The sequence below is a fragment of the Mastomys coucha genome, unplaced genomic scaffold (genome assembly GCF_008632895.1).
Source record: "Mastomys coucha isolate ucsf_1 unplaced genomic scaffold, UCSF_Mcou_1 pScaffold21, whole genome shotgun sequence".
NCBI lineage: Eukaryota > Metazoa > Chordata > Mammalia > Rodentia > Muridae > Mastomys > Mastomys coucha.
In genome coordinates this window covers 85,822,488-85,842,173 of record NW_022196904.1, presented here as the reverse complement: position 1 = coordinate 85,842,173, position 19,686 = coordinate 85,822,488, and the positions used below count along the sequence as shown (strand labels likewise).

The window sequence follows — 19,686 nt, the reverse complement described above, 5'->3', positions numbered from 1 at the left end:
CATCTGAGTATTGCATATACAATGTAAAGAGACATTATACAATTATATATTTACAGTGTGAGACAGGGTCATACTCTAGTTTGCCTGGAACTTGCTATATAGACCAGGCTAGCCTGGAACTCACAGACATCCACCTGCTTCTAGTTCCCAAATGCTGCTCCAAATGCACGCACCCCAATGCCTGGCCAATTATATATTTTTAATATTTTTTTGAGTTTTGTAAATTTTCCACAATACTAAACAAAATAAAAAGGCACCATTTTCAGCAAAGTAACATTAATAATTTCTTTTGAGATCATGGACTCAATTACTATCGTAAGCTCAACATTAGAATAGAACCACTGTCTATATCCAAGTGCAAACCCTGAATATCCTACAAATTAATGAGTATAAAATGATCAAAGCATGTTTTCTTTTTCATATCTTCATCATAAAATAAAAGTTATTAAGTATTAAAATTACTGACCAGGAAGACAGAGTTAGACTTCAGCATGTTAAGTTTTCTTATACATGTAAAAAGAGTATGTTAGATGTCAAATTACATTTGTAAAATTCTAATTCCCCAACCTTATATTTTAAGAAAAAAAAATCCCATGCCAGTAAAGTCACTCTACATATTTTAAATGTCTCAACAGCTGCACAGTTTATTGTTTAGAAGCATAATTTTTGCCAGGTGTGGGGGCACACATCTGTAATCTCAGCACTTAGAAAATGGAGTCAGAAGAGCCCTGTACCTAGCTCACTAGTTAGACTACTTAAATCTGTAGCTGTGGGTTCAGAAGCCATGACTGAAGCCTTCACAGACACGAGGGAGAGTGAGACTGAGGATGCCCAATGTCAACCTCTGGCCTCTATATACACACAGTTCACAAGTACATGAGCTCCCAACCTCCCCACATACAAATCTGAATATATACAAATGCAAGACACGAACACACACACACACACACACACACACACACACACACACACGCACGCACATGGCTTCACTTGGTCTATGCTGAGTTCACTCATGATACAGCTGTAGCTGAGGATGACTCCGACTCCTGATCCATAGTCTCCACCCTTTGAGGGCTGGACGTAGCTGTGTGCCACTCCATCAGTACTCAGTGTTGAGGATGGAGCAGAGTGTTGCATGCCCAGCAAGCACTCAGCTCTCTGACGTTATGTGTACAACTTTGCTATTTCATGACTAATAAAAGCAAACGTTTCTTAATTCTTTTTTCATGCTGGGGCATTTAATGTGGGCCTTGTGCATTAACTATGCTTGCTACATTATAAAAGTGAAAAAAATCCTGAATTTTTGTATGTTATAGGTATCAAGCATTGTTTATTAACTGAAGAAGTACAAATTAAAACAATGAAATACCCGTTTTTCCAGTTCCTTATCTTGATAAAAAAGTAAAAGACTTAAGCACCATGAAAGAGAGCTGATACAGCCATGCCTCACACACTTGAAACAATGGTTGCAGGTCAGCATGTTGGCCACAGACAACCGAGACTCCAACATGCAATGTCCTGAGTCAGCAGTGACAGCTTTAGCAACTGGTCTTACAGGCAATCAAAGACACAAGAAAGATTAACGTAGAGGACATTAAAATCTCATCAATTCCAATCACAAAAATTCAAGTGAGGTCAGTAAGTGACTCTTAAATACATTTTAGGCATGGAAAAAAGATTGTTACAGACATAATAAAATTCCTAGTGGAGTTCCATTCTTATAGGAATATAGATTTAAAGGTTTTATTTATATTTTCTTACTTTTTACAATGAAGATGTTACACTTGTCAGAGAAAACAGAAAAAATAGAGAAAAATGACAGTGTGCTACTTGAGTTTGTAGTCTTTAATTACTAGTGGTGCTTATTTTAATTTATTTTAAAATTATTTTATTTATATGTGTGTTTTACTTGCATGCATGTACATGTACCATTGCATGTCTGGTGCCTGCAGAGGTTAGGAGAGGTCAATAGATCTCCTGGAACTGAAGTTATGGATGGTTGTGAGCTTCCAAGTGAGTGCTAGGAATTGACCCTGTGTCTTTTGCAATTACAACATCTCTTAACCCCTTAGCACCTATTTCTACTTTAGAAAGTTTATCTGCAACCTCTAATATCTTGTGACTTAATTCTCTAGGTGCTTTTTAAAAACATTTGTTTTGTATGGGTATGGATATGCATGTATGTGTGGGGCTACATAGAGTGTGCACAAGGAGGTCAAAGGGCAGCTTTCAAGAGCTGGGTTTCTGTTTCCATCTTGTGGGTTCTAGGAATCAAATTCAGGTGGTTATGGTTGGAAGCAAAAGCCTTAACCTACTGAGCCAGTTTGGTGGCTCCTTCTGTTTCCACTTTCCAAGTTCTGGGACTAAGGCTTGCATTCCCATACCTAATGTATGTGGTACTAAATACTAAAGGCAGGATTTTGTACATGCTATATAAGTACTTTACCAACTTAAATTGAAAAGTTTGTTCTCAACTTTAATCTAGAGTTTTATATTTAGATTATGGGCAATTAGATTTGGAAGAAAATAGTTAACCAAGTGAGTCTCTGGCCTTTGCCATTCTGTATTGCTCTGAAAAAAGTGGCAATATATATCCTATTACTTGCAAGGGTTAAACTGGGGAAATTCTATATAAGAAGCATGGTAATAATCCCTTATTGTATTGCAAGAACATACAAAAATTAATAACCCAAACTGAAAAGGTAACTGTCTGCAAACACGCATGAGAAGCACCTGCACAGGCAGGAGAAGTGGGTAGAGTGAGAAGCCCCAGTTGAGCTGCTCTGCTTCTCCATGAACTTACAACCACATGGCAATTCCTGCTTGGTTTTGATTCAAATATAACTAAAACAAATAGAAAACATACTTCTGGGATCTTAGCACCTTTCACAGAACTAAATTATAATTCTGGACTTAGCTTTTTGTTTTATAATTCTATTTTTTTTTTTAAAGAAGCACAGAGGACTAACTTTGACTGCACACCTCTTGATAGATAAGTTCACTGGAGAGCTTACAGTGTGACCACAGCACTCTTTAGACATTCTGGGTGGTTTTTATTTATCTGGAACATAAATACTTGCAACTAGTCATCTTTAGCCTTTTACTCTTATTTATGTGTGTCCCCCAAGCCCCACACAGGGCCAAAGGGCATAGGATACTCTGGAGCTACAGGCAGTGAGTCACCTAAAGTGGCTGCTAGGAACTGAAGTTGGGCTCTCTGTAAGCGCAGTAAGCACTCTTAGTCACTGAGCCGTCTCATTAGCTCCCTGAATCACCTTTAAAACTTACATCATGGTATTATACTCATGCATACTTAATTCTGTCTTAATTACAAGGATATCTAACTGCCTATGTTCAACGACTTCTGCATTAACTATTATAAAATTGAGGTGAGAGAGGCTATATTAGAATAGGCTAGAAGTAGACTATAATCATAAAACTCCATGGTTTTTCAAGTCTCAGCATTAATAACATCTTTGGCTAGATGGTATTTAGTTTTAAGGGCCTGAAGTATGTACTGCAGAACTTTATTTTCCTTTGGTGCTGGGGGGTGGAACTTAGGGTCTTTATGCACTCAGCCCACTGTGAGGAACTAATAGCACGAGAGGCTTCAACCTACTAGATGTCAGATGTACTACTAGCCTACACGTATGGTGTCAACCATACGTGTCTCCAGGCATTGCTAAATGTCATCAGGGGGCTAGAGAAAGAAGGGCATATCAATCCTAACTAAAAATTACCCATTTGGGAGGAAGAGGCAGGTGGACTTCTGAGTTCGAGGTCAGCCTGGTCTACAGAGTGAGTTGTAGGACAGCCAGGGCTACACAGAGAAACCCTGTCTCTAAAAACCAAAAAAACAAAAACAAAACAAAACAAAAATAATTACCAGTTTATGGGCTGCCGCGTAAAAGGTGATTGTTGCTAAGCATAACAACCTCAGTTCGATCCAGAATTGACACGGTGGAAGGAAAGAACTAATTTGCCAAGTTGCTCTTTGACCTCCACATATGTGCCATGGCATATGTGTTTCATAATACACACATGCCTATGCATATATATATATATACATGCATATATGTATATATATGCATATATGCATATATGTGTATATATATATTTATATATACACATACATAAAAATAAATGTAAAAAGAACTACTAGTTTACAATGAATCTGTCTATACACATATGTATATATAAAAAATAAATGTAAAAAACCTACTAGCTTACAATGAATCTGCCTTTTTAAACTGTCCTGGAGTTCAGAGAAAAGTCTCTTTTAAAAGTTTTGGAGCAGACAGTAAAAAAGAATATAGAAATCTGTTAAAAGCGTATGTGAAAAAATATGTCACTTCTGCTCATAATCCTTTGGCTAATGCAATTCACGTGACAAAGCTCATGTCAACAGGGTGGGAAAGTATAATACACACTGAGGGAGAAGCAGAAACTTGTGTATAGTAAGAGTCCACTGCATTGCTCATTCCTCATCTACCGGGTCTCGTTCACTTGTATTGTTCCAACAAGTTCTTCACTATCTATTATAATGAAGAACAGAATAGTTATTCTCTTATTTTCCTCCATCAGACTAAGGAAAATGCAAAGTACCATAAATAATTACAGTTCAGAATCATTATCAAAAGTACTGACATCAAATGACCACAAACAGTTCACACAACTATTTCCCATGTGCCACCCGTAAAGGTGACTCTGAAACCAGCCTGTTAGCACCTCTTATCTGCTCAGTCAGCTGTTGTGTGACCAGCTGTGGACACAGCTAGATTTTGGCCATATGCCTTAAACTAGCTAGAGCAGTGGTTCTCAACCTGTGGGTACAGGGGCTACATATTAGATATCCTGCATATCAGATATTTATATTATAATATTTATATAATTCACAACAATAGAAAAATTACAGTTATGAAGTAGTAAAAACTCTTTTGACTGGAAGTCACCACAATATGAGAGCCTGGATTAAAGGGTCGCAGAATGAGGAAGGTTGAGAGCCACTGAGCTACAGCATATCAGAAGCTGCAAATTTTAAAAATTCTCTTTGAAAAATTATATCTTTTAAGTATGTGGCACACTTATTATTTTCACTTTTAAATTTCATTATGACTATTGAACAACAAATGAATGGTACAGGAACACTTGGTGCTCCCTGTTAGTGTTGTTCTTAGGATTTATCAAATCACAGACAAAATTCAGCTCATGACCTTCATTTCTTAAATATCCTGTATTAACAATCATTTGTAATTTAAGAAGCAAATAGGTTCTGAGAGAACAAAATATAGGATCAGAACACAAAACACTGGTGTAGATCTGGTAGTTCTGGAATCAGAGATTGGAGCTAACCATCTCATTAAAGATTTGTCAGTTGCATAGAAAAATGTCTTAATTCAAAGATGACCTAGTTTTGAGTCCCTTAAGTATGAATCTCCACTTGTGTTTCTTTAAAGCCTGGATTTTTTTTTTTTTTAAGTAAATGTATTTATTATTCACTTTACAACCCAACATTAGCCCTTCCTTTCCTCCCAGTACTCTCTCAAGTCCTCCCCCATTCCCCTTAGAAGGGGAAGCCCCACTCTGGGTGTCAACCTCCCAGGCTCCCCCAGCTAGCTCCCCCTCCTCCCCACACACACCAAGTTGCTTCAGGACTAGACACATCCTCTCTAACTGAGGCCACGCAAGGCTGTCCATTTAGGGATGTGGGTTCCATAAGCAGGCAAGCAGGCAGGCAGCAGGCTCAGGGACAGCCCTGCTCTAGTTGTTCAGGGACACACATGAAGACCAAGCTGCTCATCTGCTACTTATGTGCAGGGGGCCTAGGTGCAGCCTGTGCTCACTCTTTGGTTGGTGACTCAGTCTCTGGGAGTCCCCAAGGGATCAGGTTAGTTGACTCTGTTGATCTTCCTGTGGAATCCCTGTCTTCTTCGGGTCCCTCAATCTTTCTCCCAACTCTTCTGTAAGACTCCCTGAGCTCCATCTTCTGTTTGGCTGTGAGTCTATGCATATCTTTCCATTGGCTATTGAGTGAAGCCTCTCAGAGGACAGTTATGCTAAGTTCCTGTCATGCATGTCTTTTTACTTAATTTTTAGATCCATCCATTTGCCTGTGAAATTCATGATGTCCTTGTTTTTAATGAAGCCTGGAAATTTTAATAGTGGAAGCACTTTGGCTCTGCTGCCCATTCATTCTCCTGCTAAGGAAATACCAGAGGCCACAGGTAACTCTCCTAGCTTAAATAAATCTGTTTCATTCTGTACATCTTCTAGGTCCAGAATGCTTCCTGGCCCATCTTTCTTCATGGCTATGAGTTTTGATTCTGTTTAAGCTACACAGCTGCAGCAGCAAGCTGTCTTGAAATAGTTCATGTTGGTATTCAAGTTGAGTGAACCCTGGTTTCTATTTATGATGTTCCCTTCTGACTCTGACTCTTTGATTCCAATCAGGGTACTCAAATAATTATTTAAAATTAAATAATTAAAAATAATAGGCTAATGAGGAACAAAGCCCTTTGATGTATGACCTTTCTATGCTATGTTCAGGAAAGGGAAAAGTTACTGTCCTTTCTTCTGTTGCCCCTGGAAAGAAGGTAGAATGAGGAAATATCCTCCAGATGCCATGGCTAGAAGATGCAGATGGGCTGGCAGACGGCAGGGGCTGAAGTTGGTTAGGTCTTATGAATCCCAAATCAGTCTCATTACTCATGCTAAACAGGCAGAGTTTTTTTAGCTTACAAAGATACTAATGGTTCCAAAGGAATGGAATTTTCACCTTGTCTCAAAATATGCTTCCAATCCCTCAGGGCCAAGGTCATTACCACACTTCTCTTTTCCTTGGGGAGTTCTAAATTCCAAGCTAGCCAGCAGAAATCAGCTGAGAGGTACATACAAGTTATCTGAGTTCTTCCTCTTGGAGAAAGGAAATGATTTCTGTTTAGAATTAAAAGTCCAAAAAAAAAAAAAGGAATTAAAAATCCAACTTCTGGGAGCCACCTGAGACTCATCCTTAGTCCTCTTATCTTTCAGTTCAGTTCAAAGACCACCATTAGTTCTTTAGAACAGTTTGAGAGTGTGTGAGTGTGAGTGTGAGTGTGTGAGTGTGTGTGTGTGTGTGTGTGTGTGTAACTAGGAGTTGTTTGTTCTTCCTTCTCTTACTCAGCCTTTCAGGCTTGGGAGGCAAGTACCTTTACCCACTGAGCCATCTTCATGGTGGTACCTCTAATATTGTTGTAGAGTTTAGTTTGCAAAGCTATGTGAACATTTTTATAAATGTTATGTCAGTTCTTCTGACTTTCACGTACCATTTGCAGTGATAAAAGGACAGCATTCCCCATTGACGTGAAATTACTTAAAATATAGCATTATGTATAGAAGTATACAAATAAATTGCATAGTTCTATTAACATTTATAAAATGAGCACACTGTGTTACCAACGTAGATCAAAAAGCAAAATAAGACTAACACTCCAAAAAGCCCTTCTGTGCCTTCTTTTTGTTATCACCCCACAGACAATCACATCACTCTTGACTACAATCATGCATGGTGAAGTCCCTTCTTGAATTCTGTATAAGCAGCAGAGTTCTAGAGTTTGGGCCCTTGCACTGAAAGCTGCCTTTGTGGACTCTCATGCTGCCATCATTTTCTTCACTCTGCTGGGCTCATGTGCAAGCTATTGTGATGCAGTTCACTAGTCTCAGTCAAGAAGATTCATGAACTACCTCTTGATTGAGTTTTTATTGTCATTGCTATATCCTGTCACATAATGCTCAGTAGTGCTATGAGAGTTGACTATGATTTCTGTCTCCCAAGGGTCTGAATAAAGATTTGATCCGCAGACGCTACTGGAAGAAGGCAGATACTCAGTAGAGGGTTGTCAGTTCACAGAAGTATAACGCATTTCTTCAGTGACTTCTGTAATAGTTCTCCCAAGAATGCAGACAGAAATGTGGGACAGCAGTGGGCCACGTCCTGAGGTTTCAGGGGAACAAGGACTCAATCAGGAACTGCAGTGTCTGGAGGGCATTTGTGCTATATTCTGGCAAAGAATATGACTGCATTCTGCCTGTGTCCTGAGAACCCATGTAGAGCTGAATTTTAAAGTAATGGATTAGTATCTTTGGCAGAGGAAATTTCAAGACAGCATAGCAATCAGTCTGTGGTATGGCTACTGCTCACTGGTCTTCCTTAGATCTACAGGGAGAACAAGCACAGAGTGTAATACAAACTTGTGACAGTGTGGAGTTTGGTGAGGGAAAGTGAGTGGACAGGTTTAAAGCTGCACACAGCAGCAATGAACACTCTAATGCATCTGCAATTGCTTAAGAAAAGCCTCACTCTCTGCTTCCCGACTATGGATGCAAGGTGAGCAGCAGCCCCCAACTCCTCCTGCCATACCTTCACGACTATGGAACGTGTCCTCTCAAAGTACAAGCAACACAAACCCTCTCTTCTCCAAGTTGCTGTTTGTCACGCATTTTGTCACAGCAATCAGAAAATTAACTAATATATGTCCTACTCCTGCAAGATGGATTTAGTTATTTAAGTAAGATGATATAAGTCATTCCTTTACTCTGAACTACTCTTTGTTGTTCTTTATAATAGTGAAGCTTCCTTTTTTTAATGACGTATTTTATGTGCACTGGTATTTTGCCTGTGTGTGTATCAGTGTGAGGGTGTCATATCCCCTGGAACTGGAGTGATAGGCAGTTGTGAACTGCCATATGGGAGATGGGTATTGAACTTGGGTCTTCTGGAACAGCTGTCAGTGTTCTTAACCACTGAGTCATATCTCTAGCCTGCAGTGCAACTTCCTTTACAGTCCTATTTTACCTGAAGGCTTAGAAGACATCTGCATTGTTTATAAGGAAATTGAAATGGAGACAAACAGAAGAGCAATAAAAGTTTACAAATCTATCACATGCATGTCAAAGTTTCAAATTTTTCTCTCTTGATATATACCTATCCCTACAATCCAAAGTACACATATCATTATAAAGAACCTGAAAGCAATCTAAGACAGGCTGCAGTGCATACTTTTATTTGATAAAAATTGCCAGGAAAATCATTAGTCGTCACTAAGTAAAATTAGCAACTTCTTCACTATTTCTGTTGATTCAAGGATGAAGTTATTTTGGCACAATTCAGTTCATTAGACTAGGGAAATTCACTAGCTATCCCTTGGTTGCTTGTCCAAGTGACTTCACAGTGTATACTTCACTGAATGGCCATCGATGCCTCATCATTTCTGATGTAGTACTAAAACACAGTAATATAAGTACTACTGACACAATTTTGAGAATCCTAACACTACCTGGTGGTTCTGATCTATCTCATTCAGAACTGCTGGGTGGTTACTTTTTCCTAGTCACATTTGGAAGTTATGAATGAATATTCTCTGAGAAGCCATTCATATAGTTGTATATTTTCCATTTGCATTTAGGGTATTTGATCAATGTCCCGGACACAAGAGCACATGGTATTTTCTATGTTTCCTTAGATTTATTATATTAGGCCTTCAAATGACAAAATTATGCACTGTAACTTTTGTGTTATTCTTACATATGCCAGTAAAGAAAAACAGGTTACATGATATTAGAGGCTTAGAGATGCTCCTCAGAGGTCTAAGCCAATTCTCTGACTGTAAGGAGGGAGATATTAAGGCTTTGTAACAGGTCATACAGATAAGTTGTAAGAGTGTTAGAGTTCAAACCTCCAGTTCTCAATCTAGTGTGCTTTTTATTATTGTAGTCTGTAGATCTTCATTTTATTGGAGTGGGTAGAAGAAAATAAACAGACACCTTACTGTGGAAACACCAGTTTTCTATCTATTACTTCAGCTCAAAGTTTTAAAAACAGGTTAAATATTTCTCTATCCTTACCTTTTACTTGCTTGGAGAAAATACCATTAAAACACATCTATTTTACTGTTTTTCTGTTTGTTTCTTTGGTTTTGTTTTATTTGTAGGGTTGGGGCAGTGATAGTAAGATGTAGATAGTAAGAAATTTGATAGTAAGATGGTCTGGAACCATGTGGTCCAGGCTAGCTTCCAATTCAGGTAAGTCTTGCATGAGAAGCCACCATGCACGCCTTCACAACTGTTTTACTTTTTAAGATTTCACTGAATCTTGTTGTAGTTTGCTTTCTGTTGTTGTGATAAATACTATGATGAAAAGGAATACGGAGAGGAAAGGCTTTACTTCATCTTACCTTTCCAGGTCACAATGGATAACTGAGAGATGGCAGGGCAGTGGAAGGGAACATGGAGGAAAGCTGCTTATTGGCTTGCTCCCTAGCCTCTGCTCAGCTAGCTTTTTCTTTGTTCCTTTACTCCTCTGGCTCCTATGTTAGCCTTCTTTTTAAAAGTTAAAATTTGTACTTATTTATTTTCATGTGTGTGGGTGTTTTACCTACGTGTGTACCTGGTGCTGGAGGAGGCCAGGAGAAGGCATTGGGTCCCCTGAGCTAGAGTTGCAGACAGTTGTGAGTTGCCATTTGGGTACTGGGAACTGAACCTGGGTCCTCTAAGAGCAGCTAGTACTTTTAACCACTGAGCCCAGACCAGATAAGAGTTTTTAAATAGCCTAGGGATCCCTTGTCTAAAGATGGTACTTAACAGTGGACTGGACATGCCCTTATCAATTAGCAATCAAGAAATGCCTCGAAGACATGCCCAAAGGTCAATCTGATGGGAGCAATCCCCTGATGAAGACTTCCCCCAGATAACGGTGGGCTGTCTAGTTGACAGCAGAAGCTAACTAGGAGAAATTTCTTGTATAAACTCTTGCAAACCTTCCCCAAACCTGTAATTGGAGTCTCACTGAAAGAAATACAGTATTTATTCATTTGCCCCAAGGTTTGTACATTCACCACTCAAGTTTTTTAGGAGCAGAAACAGGCACTTTTTGCAGGGGGTAAAAAGGAGGTTGGTAATATAAATGCTACTATCTATGGTTAACAAATATCTTAGTCAAATGATGTTCAAGTAATATGGTAATGAGAAGCTATATGCTATAGTACTTCAGAAACTATGGAGGCACAGTAAAGTCTCATTACAGCACTTGTATGATCTGAGGCATTGTCAAAGAGACTGCTGGCCTCCTAGACTGTATGAAGGTAAGGACACACAAGAGCAGTACTGTCTCTTCAGGACTCAGACGACAGCACAGCAATACAGACACATGAATACTGGGCATTAAGTGTCACACACATACAGAGCCTTGTTAACTTCCTGCTACTCCAAACACTAGTTCACACTTTTCATACATTATTAATCCTCAGGCCTAGATCGTCTCAGTCCCACCTAGAACCCTGACTGAAAGATCTAACTAGAACTTCCCAGCTGGGTCAGTCCAACTCCTAAAACCAAAGGTGATCATGAGCATGTATTGTTTAAGTTAAAATTCAGAGGGATTCCGTGTCTTGCCTAAGATCAATCACATAGTTTAATTTTATTAATGTTGTTTATCTTGTTGAGACAGCGTCTCACTATGTTGCCCTTGGCTAACCTGGAACTCACTAAGTAGATCATGCTGGCCTTGAAGTCATAGGTATCTGCCTACCTCTGTCTCCCTAGTGCTGGGATCAGAAGTATGTACCACCACACTTAGCTTAATCATATATGTATAACGCACGGATCCATAACTTAAACCCAAACGTATGTAACTCTGGGCCATTATATTTTCTTTTATATCACTGCCACTGTTCAAGAAATTTATAGTTAAAGTTCCTAGCCAGCCTGGTTCCCCCTTTCCTTAACTAATTAAGTTACTATGCATTTTGTGCTCCCTATGTGTCTAAAGCTTTGCTCACCTGTCCCTACATAAAATAGATTATTAGATACTTGCCATGTCCTTGGCCTTATGCAAGGCACCGAGGCTGTATTGGTAAGTAAAAAAAAAAAAAAAAAAAAAAAAAGATAGGATGGATTAAGAGTTAGTAGCTTGTAATGTCCAGCATGGCAAAGATGCTCATTGGTAAAATAGTGGTATCACTTTTGGGGGTAACCAATCACTTTCTCACTTGATTTAAGGCTCATGACCAAGAACCTGTAGCTATGGAGATAATAAATCATAGAAGAGAACCTCCTACTACTATGTTGCTAAATGGATACAATTGTCTTTTAAACATTAAGCTTTACACCCATAGATAAGTGCAGTGCTCAGACCTCCCCAGAGAAGTTTCTTTTTGCATGGACAGTGATTAATCCAAAGGCTCAGAACAGGTCAAAGGGCAGAGAACAGGTGTCTGTGGATTGCTCAGCCCCAAACAGGAAATGTATCTCACACTCAGGGACCATCATGGACAAGGACAGTGGGAAGTACAGGTTTGAGGGTAGACTGCTGTGAAATGTTGTCCTCTGGCTATAACAGGGCCACGGTACTTGCAAACTCAGAGCAGCTGTGGTTACCTGCACAAGAACAAGACAGCCAGCGTTCCAACAGCTGGAGGAGGGGGCTCCTGAGGCCACACCCCTGCCAGAGGCCACACCCCTGCCTGAGGCACTACTGGCAGCTGGTGGTTGCTGGGGGAGAAGAGTCAGATTTTTTTTTTTTCTCTAGGAGTGTGGTCTCTAGAAATATATATATTGCACACGAATAGGAAATTTTCAAATAATGAAGAAAAAGTTACACTAAATTTTAACAGGTGAGCAGTTCTAGGTCTGAAATTTAACAGCATCTAAAATGCTGTTATGACTAATTATAATGGTCAAATAAAGTTCTTGTGAGAAAAACATGATCTGGAGAATAAATAAAATTATGTAGGTATGGAAGACTATTCAGAATAATGCATATGCAGGAGCCCAAGGTAGGAGGATGTCCAAACTGGCAGAAAGGTGACAAGAGTGGATGTCACAGAGCATCAGAGTCAGGGACAGTTAAACTTGCCTTAGTAGGAGCAACAGGAGGCTACTGACTGGTTTTAAGAAAGGGAGTAACATGATCAGATTTACATTTTAATTTTTGAGATAGGGTCTCATTTAGTCCAAGTTGGCCTCAAACTATATAGATGAAGATAATCTTGAATTTCTCATCTTCTCAAGTGATGGAATTACAGAATTGGGCTATCATAGCCAGCTTTAGATTTCTATTTTCCAAAAGCTCATGCTAACATGAGGACAGAGACCATGAAGAAAAGAGTAGACACAGGAAGAACAACAGTTCAGAGGCCATAGAGAGGTGCAGGCAAGACACAGAAGAGATCTTAATCTAAAAGGTAAAAGCAGAAATGAAAATAAACAAATGGATCTGAGATACATTTCATAGTGTACAATGTCAGAATCTAGTAATATTTTTCATTTCACTGTGAGAGAGAAATCTGAGAGATGACTTAGGTCTGGAATTACCACAATCACAATGAAAGAAAATATTAAAAGTTCATGGCCAGACACAATGACATATTCCTTTAATCCTAGCACCAAGAAGGCTGAGGTAGAGGCAGAGGCAGGTGGATCTCTTTGAGTTCTCTTTTGAGTTTCAGGCCAGCTTACCCTACACATTTAGTTCCAGGCTAGCCAGGTTTATATAGTAAGACCCTACTAAAAGGAAGAACAAGAATAGAAGGACTACGACTGGGGAGGAAAGAGAGAAGTCATGCACTTGGTTCTGGTTAGTGCCTTTGACAAGCTTTTAGCATTACATAGTAATCAATGAAGCAGTAAGATACGAGTCCAGAGCAGATGAGACAGCTCAGGGGATAAAGGTGCTCACTCACCACTAAGGCTGATGGCCTGAGGTGGATCTCTGAGTTCCACACAGTGAACTCCACTCTTTTACAATGGCATGCATATGTGCCCTTGAATAAATAAATGAATGTAATCATAACAACAACAACATTAATAAAGATATGAGTCCAGAACTTTAAAGAGAAGCTGAATTTAAAGTGAATTTCTGATTATGTTAGAAAAAATGATAAGCTATTGGAACATATGAAATCACCTGGCAAGAGCAAAGATGTAGGATTAGACTTAAGGAATTCTAACATCTGATAAACTTGGAGAAAAATAATCTGTAGAGATTAATTAGAGTGACCAGTGAAAAGAGAGAGGATATGAGAGGACATGAAACCGCAAGCCGAGGGACAAGAGGGTTGTAGGAATAAGAAGTTGCAGACAGATCAAATCAAAAAGATTTCTGAAAGTCCCTGGGCTTAATGACATTAAGATCACCACTGAGCTGAACAGGAACTGCTGCAGTATGTGGCAGAAGAGGAAACTGTCCAGGTAACAAAAAAAGGAGCAGAAAATGTGGCTGATCTAAAAGTGAAAAACAAGTAGACAGGGCTCAATCAGGAGGGAGAGTGGAGACCAAAAAAGTTAAATTTAGACAGGAAACAGACACATTGCTATGAAGTGTTACCAATCTTCACTTGCTACACAGACACCAAGTAAGGTGGTTCCCACTGGCTGGGCAAGCCGAGTTAAGTCTACAGAAAAAGAAAGGCTCAAGCAGAGGACTTAAAGCCTTCTAGAATGGAGTACAGTGAGAAATACTACATTGAGGGGCAGAATATGAGAATGTACCAGAACAGTGGGGTAGGGGGACTAGAGCTAAATTATCTTTGTAAGTTTTCATTTGTAAATAGAGAAAAATTTCTAGGCAAAATTGCTCTAGTATTTCAAGACAAGATGGCAGTCTGTGACAAATACTGTCTTATAACACTGTAGAAGAAAGCAGGAAACTTTCAGATACCAATGTATACCTAAGATGGGGATATTTTGCTTACTTGTGGGCTATAGTATAACCTTCATTTTCTACAAGTAAGTCATGAGATATTGGACAACAAAATTTAGGTTTATGACCTATTTTGAGATAAACATATTTGTCTCACAAACATAACTAATAATGTTACATATAAAAGAATTTAAAAAGTCTCTTATAAGTCAAAGTATATTTTTATATTATATCTCATCTTATAAGCAGGAAGAAAATAAAGAGAAAGTAAATTAGAAGAGTAAAATCAATTAGAAATAGAGTGAAGAATCAGGGGACCGATACAGGTAGATAGAGAAGACAGATGAGGCCCAAGATGGGCGATCTACTGAGAACTCTCCAGTCCCTCCACTGCCTTCCCTCTCGGTGTCTACATAGAGTCGAGACAAAAGAACCCTAAGCCAGCTGTTCTTCTGCCTGATCACGCCAGTGGTACTACCTATGCTCCAGCAAGCTTTCTTTCCCAGGAGTCTCCTAATCATCAACCTGGCGTCGTTATCCAGTGTTCTAGGCTACTTCCTGAACTCAGTTAGTCAAAGAAAAGCAAAAGCAAAATGAAACCCACTCACACTTGGATCTGCTAAACTAAGACCCCCTGTGAGAAAAATGAGAAGTATGTTTATAGAACATTGGGCTCTGTGGGAAAACTGATGGGTGTAATTTAAGAAAACATTTTTAAAGTTAATGAAATGAAACAAGGTGAGGAGGATCCAGATTCAGATGATGAACCATACTTATAATTTTCTTACTGTATGCTGAGGACCATCTTCATTCTCCCTCATGTAGAAGGGCTTGAGTTCTGATGGATAATTAATGACAAAGACTGGTATGTTGCCACAGTGTCTCACCAGGTACTTCTCATGTTCTGTTTGTAGATCAACACCCCACTGTAACAAGAAACAAGAAGAAAGGGCTAAAGTACACACATAAAAACAATCTGTACCAGTTCCAAGGGCTCTCTGCCCTTGGGGCTCAATGATGTGTGCAGCTGTCTGCGAGGTCACACAGCTGACTAAACCAAAGGGGAATGCTTGCTAAGAAGAACAGCAAAAGGCCTGGAAAGATGAAAGCTGAAATCAGTAGATAAACACTATTGTTTCTGTGCCCCATCACAGGGAGTAGCAGCCAGCAAGCGTAGCACAGGCAAGAAAACAAAACACTTTCCAAAAGGATAAAACTGATGCAGAATTATGGCATTTTTATTAATACTGCCTAGAGCTTCTCCCCTAGTTACTACTTCTATGTCTCAGGAAATTAAACGAGCAGTGATAGTACTTCTAATACTGAGCCTATCTTTAGCAAGATGGCTTTTCTCAGTGAATTTCTATTTTAGTAAAAGCCAATTTATATGCAAGATGTTCTTTGTTGACTATGTAGCAATACTGTTCAGTCTATTTATTTAGTAAATACTACTGTGACTATTAAATTCCAGGTGGCATTTTAAATACTGGATATGGTAGTAAAAATAACAAAACAAACAAGAAAAAACCCAAAAGCCAAATAAGCAAATAAACCCCAAAATGGTATCACTCTTGACTTCTTGAAGCTTGATAGAAAATATCAAAGTGGAAAATACACAAAGAATTAACTGACTTTATACCAGCAAGTGCTGCTGGCTGGTGGTACACACCCATAACGCCAGCCTTTCGGAGGTAGACACAATCAGCATCATCCTTAACATAGGAAGTCTGAGGTCAGCTGGACCGCGTGAAATCCAGCAAAGAAGCTCAAGTTACTGATAAACTGTGTTAAGAGCATATAACAGCTTCAGATGGGACTACTGTAAAAGATTGTTTAAAGGCTTATGAGGCACCTTACTTTTCCCACAGGCTTGGCAATACCCTCTACCCAAACACTTTAAACAAGAAGTTTAAACAAGATGGAGAATTAGGGAAAACAACTTTAGATTCATTTTCTTAAGAGTAATTCTCCTACTTAAATATAGGTAGGCCTGCATATAATGGCTATAGATAAACAAAAATTATAAAACTGCCCTTGATTTTATAAAGGTAGGTAAAAAAAATTATAATTCTCCAATCTAGATGGTTTATTTGTATTACTGGGTTTTTCTGTTGAGGTCAGTATGACTTTGTTCTTAGTCTTGACTTCTCAGATGTTTGATTGGCCGCAGGGGTCTCCTGTATGTTTGTATGCTACAGACCAACAAGAGGCATCAGGTCTGTACCAAATGAGCATACAAATAACTTAACTGGAAGATAAAGCTGAATGAACATGCCAATCATAGAGAAAGGAGGTATCACACATAATTAGTATTCTTCCCTACCCTATCTCCACTTGGTGTCAATAAAAACATCTACTGGCAATTAAGAAGAAAAAAAGAAAAACAATACACGCCAGTTATATTATGTGTAATAAAGGAATGGGAATGAAGAAGAAAAGTAAAAAAGAATAAGAAAACATTATTCACTCAGGCAGTGATAGTGTACCACGCCTTTAATCTCAGCATTCTGGAGGCAGAGGAAGGTGAATCTCTGAATTGGAGGCCAGCCTGATCTTCCAGGATGGCCAGGGTTATAGAGAGAAACCGTGTGTCAGGGTGGGGTGGGGGAGACAGCTTTACTAGACTGAAGATCATCACCTCTCCCCCAGTTCTCCTAAAGCCAATCCTCCAGTCTCACCCCCAAGCTCTATAGCAAACTATCTGCTGCAGCTACACCTTGCTCTTCAGTGGGTCATGCAGACCTCTCACTTCCAACTCAGCACTTTATCCCAGCCCACAAACCTAGTAGGCCCTCCCTGGGAACCCACAGGCCATTCCAGCCAGGAAAGTAGGCAGGCTGTGTATCTTCACCTCTCTGTTCCTCCAAATCTAATCCCCCAGTCTCAGCTTGTAACAGACTACTTTTGGTGGCCTCTCATTACGCTCTCTGCCTCCATTCTTAGAGGACTAAGCAGATCCTGGTGGAACATCCTGTTTTCCTCTCTCCTGTGGACCTCCTCGCCCATCCCCAGATCATCCCCCATTCCTGTGTCAGCTCTCAATACCTAGAAACACATTTTACCTGGAACCCTCAGTGGCCACACTTCTCAGGATCCCTGAAGAACAAAACACCCATTCAACAAAGACAAGACCAGATATCATCAGCAAGAATTACAATTTCTCCAAACCCAGATGGCTACATCAATAACAACCAGAACAACAATATCTGCACTAGAGCCCATAGCAGATCCTGAGTATTTTAGCATAGCTGAACCATACAACAAAAACTTTATGAAAACAATATGTTCTTAAAGAGGGAAGGAAAAAAAAATCCCTTAAAGAAATCTATGAACATATTAACAAGCAGCCAAAGGAAATAAATAAAATAGTTTAAGACCTGAAAGTGGAAATAAAATCAATAAAGAAAACCCAACTAAGGAAAATCTGGGAATGAAAAATTTAGGAATGCAGCATGACCCTCACAGGCAAGTCTCACCAACAGAATACAAGAGATGGAGGTGACTCTCAGGCAATGAGGACATGAATATGAAGATACTATAACTGAAACTGCCAAATAACAGGGGGAGGGCAGAGCCCCAACTGGCTATCTCTTGTCATTAAATAAAGCTTCTAGTACTGGGTTTAGGCTACATCTAATTGCACTGTTGGTCGGGGGGGGGGGGGGGGGGGGGGGGGGGTCTCATGGGAATCATCAAATAACCCAGATTAGTGCCTAGACTATCAGTTGACTTCCACAAACTGATGTCAAGGCCCAATTCCTAAAGATAACACTTACACAACTCATCCAATGTGGAGAAGTCGAGCTGCTGTATATAAAGAATTTTCACCCCTAATTTCTGTCATCTTTGGTATAGAAAGGTACTCTGCAAGTTACCAAAACAAACAAGCAAACAAACACATAAATAAATACAAACCCAACCATAAACCCTTGGCTTGATAACAGTGTCCTGCCTGTGAGATATGCTAATTCAATGGTGGCACAAAGCTTGCTGGAGTAACCAACCAATACCTGATTTGACTGAAGGCCTACTCCTTGAGCTGGAACCTCTACCTGACACTGTTTGGTGACCAAAAACCTGAGACTAAATAGCTCAGGGATCTAGGGTAAAATGTTACTGGTCTTAAAAAAAAAAAAAAAAAAAAAAAAAGGTAGCGATAAAATGACTCCTAATGACATTCTATACTCAAAGGTGAGTGCCTTGCTCAGACATCATCAGAGAAGTTTCCTCCTGCAGCAGATAGGAACAAATACAGAGATCCACAGCCAGACATTATACAGAAGCCTTGGAACACTCAGCCCTAAATGAGATGTCTCCAGCAAATCCCTGTCCTCAGGGCTCAAGGGACCTTGCAGAAGAGGAGGTGGAAAGAGTGTAAGAACATCCAGAGAGGATGGAGGACTCTAAGAAAATGAGGAACTCTAAACCAACACGATCAAAGCTCATATGAACCCAGAGACTGGAGCAGCATGCACAGGGTCTGTCTGCACTAGGCCCGCAGCATAGGAATTTCGGCTTCTAATTTAGTGTTTTTATGGGAGTCCTATGAGTGTGAGTGAGCTGGTCTCTGTTTCTTGTGCCTTCTCTTAGACTCCTTTCCTTCTATTTGTTTTGTCTAGTTTCAATATATTAGTTTTTGTTTTATTATGTTTCATTTTATTATTATATCTTAGAAACCCATCTGTTTTATAATGAGAGACAGAAAGGGTATGGAAGGAGAAGGGAAGAACTGGAAAAAGTAGAGGAGGGGAAACTATAATCAGAATATTATATGAAAAAAATCTAATTTCAGTAAGAGAAAAAAAGAAAAAGAAAACATTACTGTAGTAGCTGGTATTTGGTGGAACCAAGTTGCAGTTCCTAACTGAGATTCTTGGTCTTGCAGTTCCTAACTGCATTCTTGGTCTGTAGATAAAAAGAGGTCTGGACACCTCCTGCGATCTGTATCACAGAGCGTGCACTCCTGCAGTCCATATCACAGAGTGTGCACTCCTGCAGTCCATATCACAGAG

General features: G+C 39.5%; 1 protein-coding gene and 1 long non-coding RNA gene across 4 annotated transcripts in view; one reads left to right on the top strand and one right to left on the bottom strand.

Annotated features, from left to right (window-relative positions):
* The window catches only part of Nars2 (asparaginyl-tRNA synthetase 2, mitochondrial), a 110,162-nt gene that overhangs the window by 11,617 nt on the left and 78,859 nt on the right, over positions 1-19,686 (bottom strand). For both annotated transcript variants that reach the window (XM_031387416.1, XM_031387417.1), the window contains one exon: positions 15,463-15,600. In XM_031387416.1, coding sequence (XP_031243276.1) covers positions 15,463-15,600 — 138 coding nt within the window. The remainder of the gene's footprint in view (positions 1-15,462; positions 15,601-19,686) is intronic.
* Positions 1-19,686, top strand: part of LOC116102587 — a 58,879-nt gene that overhangs the window by 28,907 nt on the left and 10,286 nt on the right. For both annotated transcript variants that reach the window (XR_004123234.1, XR_004123233.1), the window contains exon 4: positions 6,097-6,224. This is a non-coding gene — a long non-coding RNA (uncharacterized LOC116102587). The remainder of the gene's footprint in view (positions 1-6,096; positions 6,225-19,686) is intronic.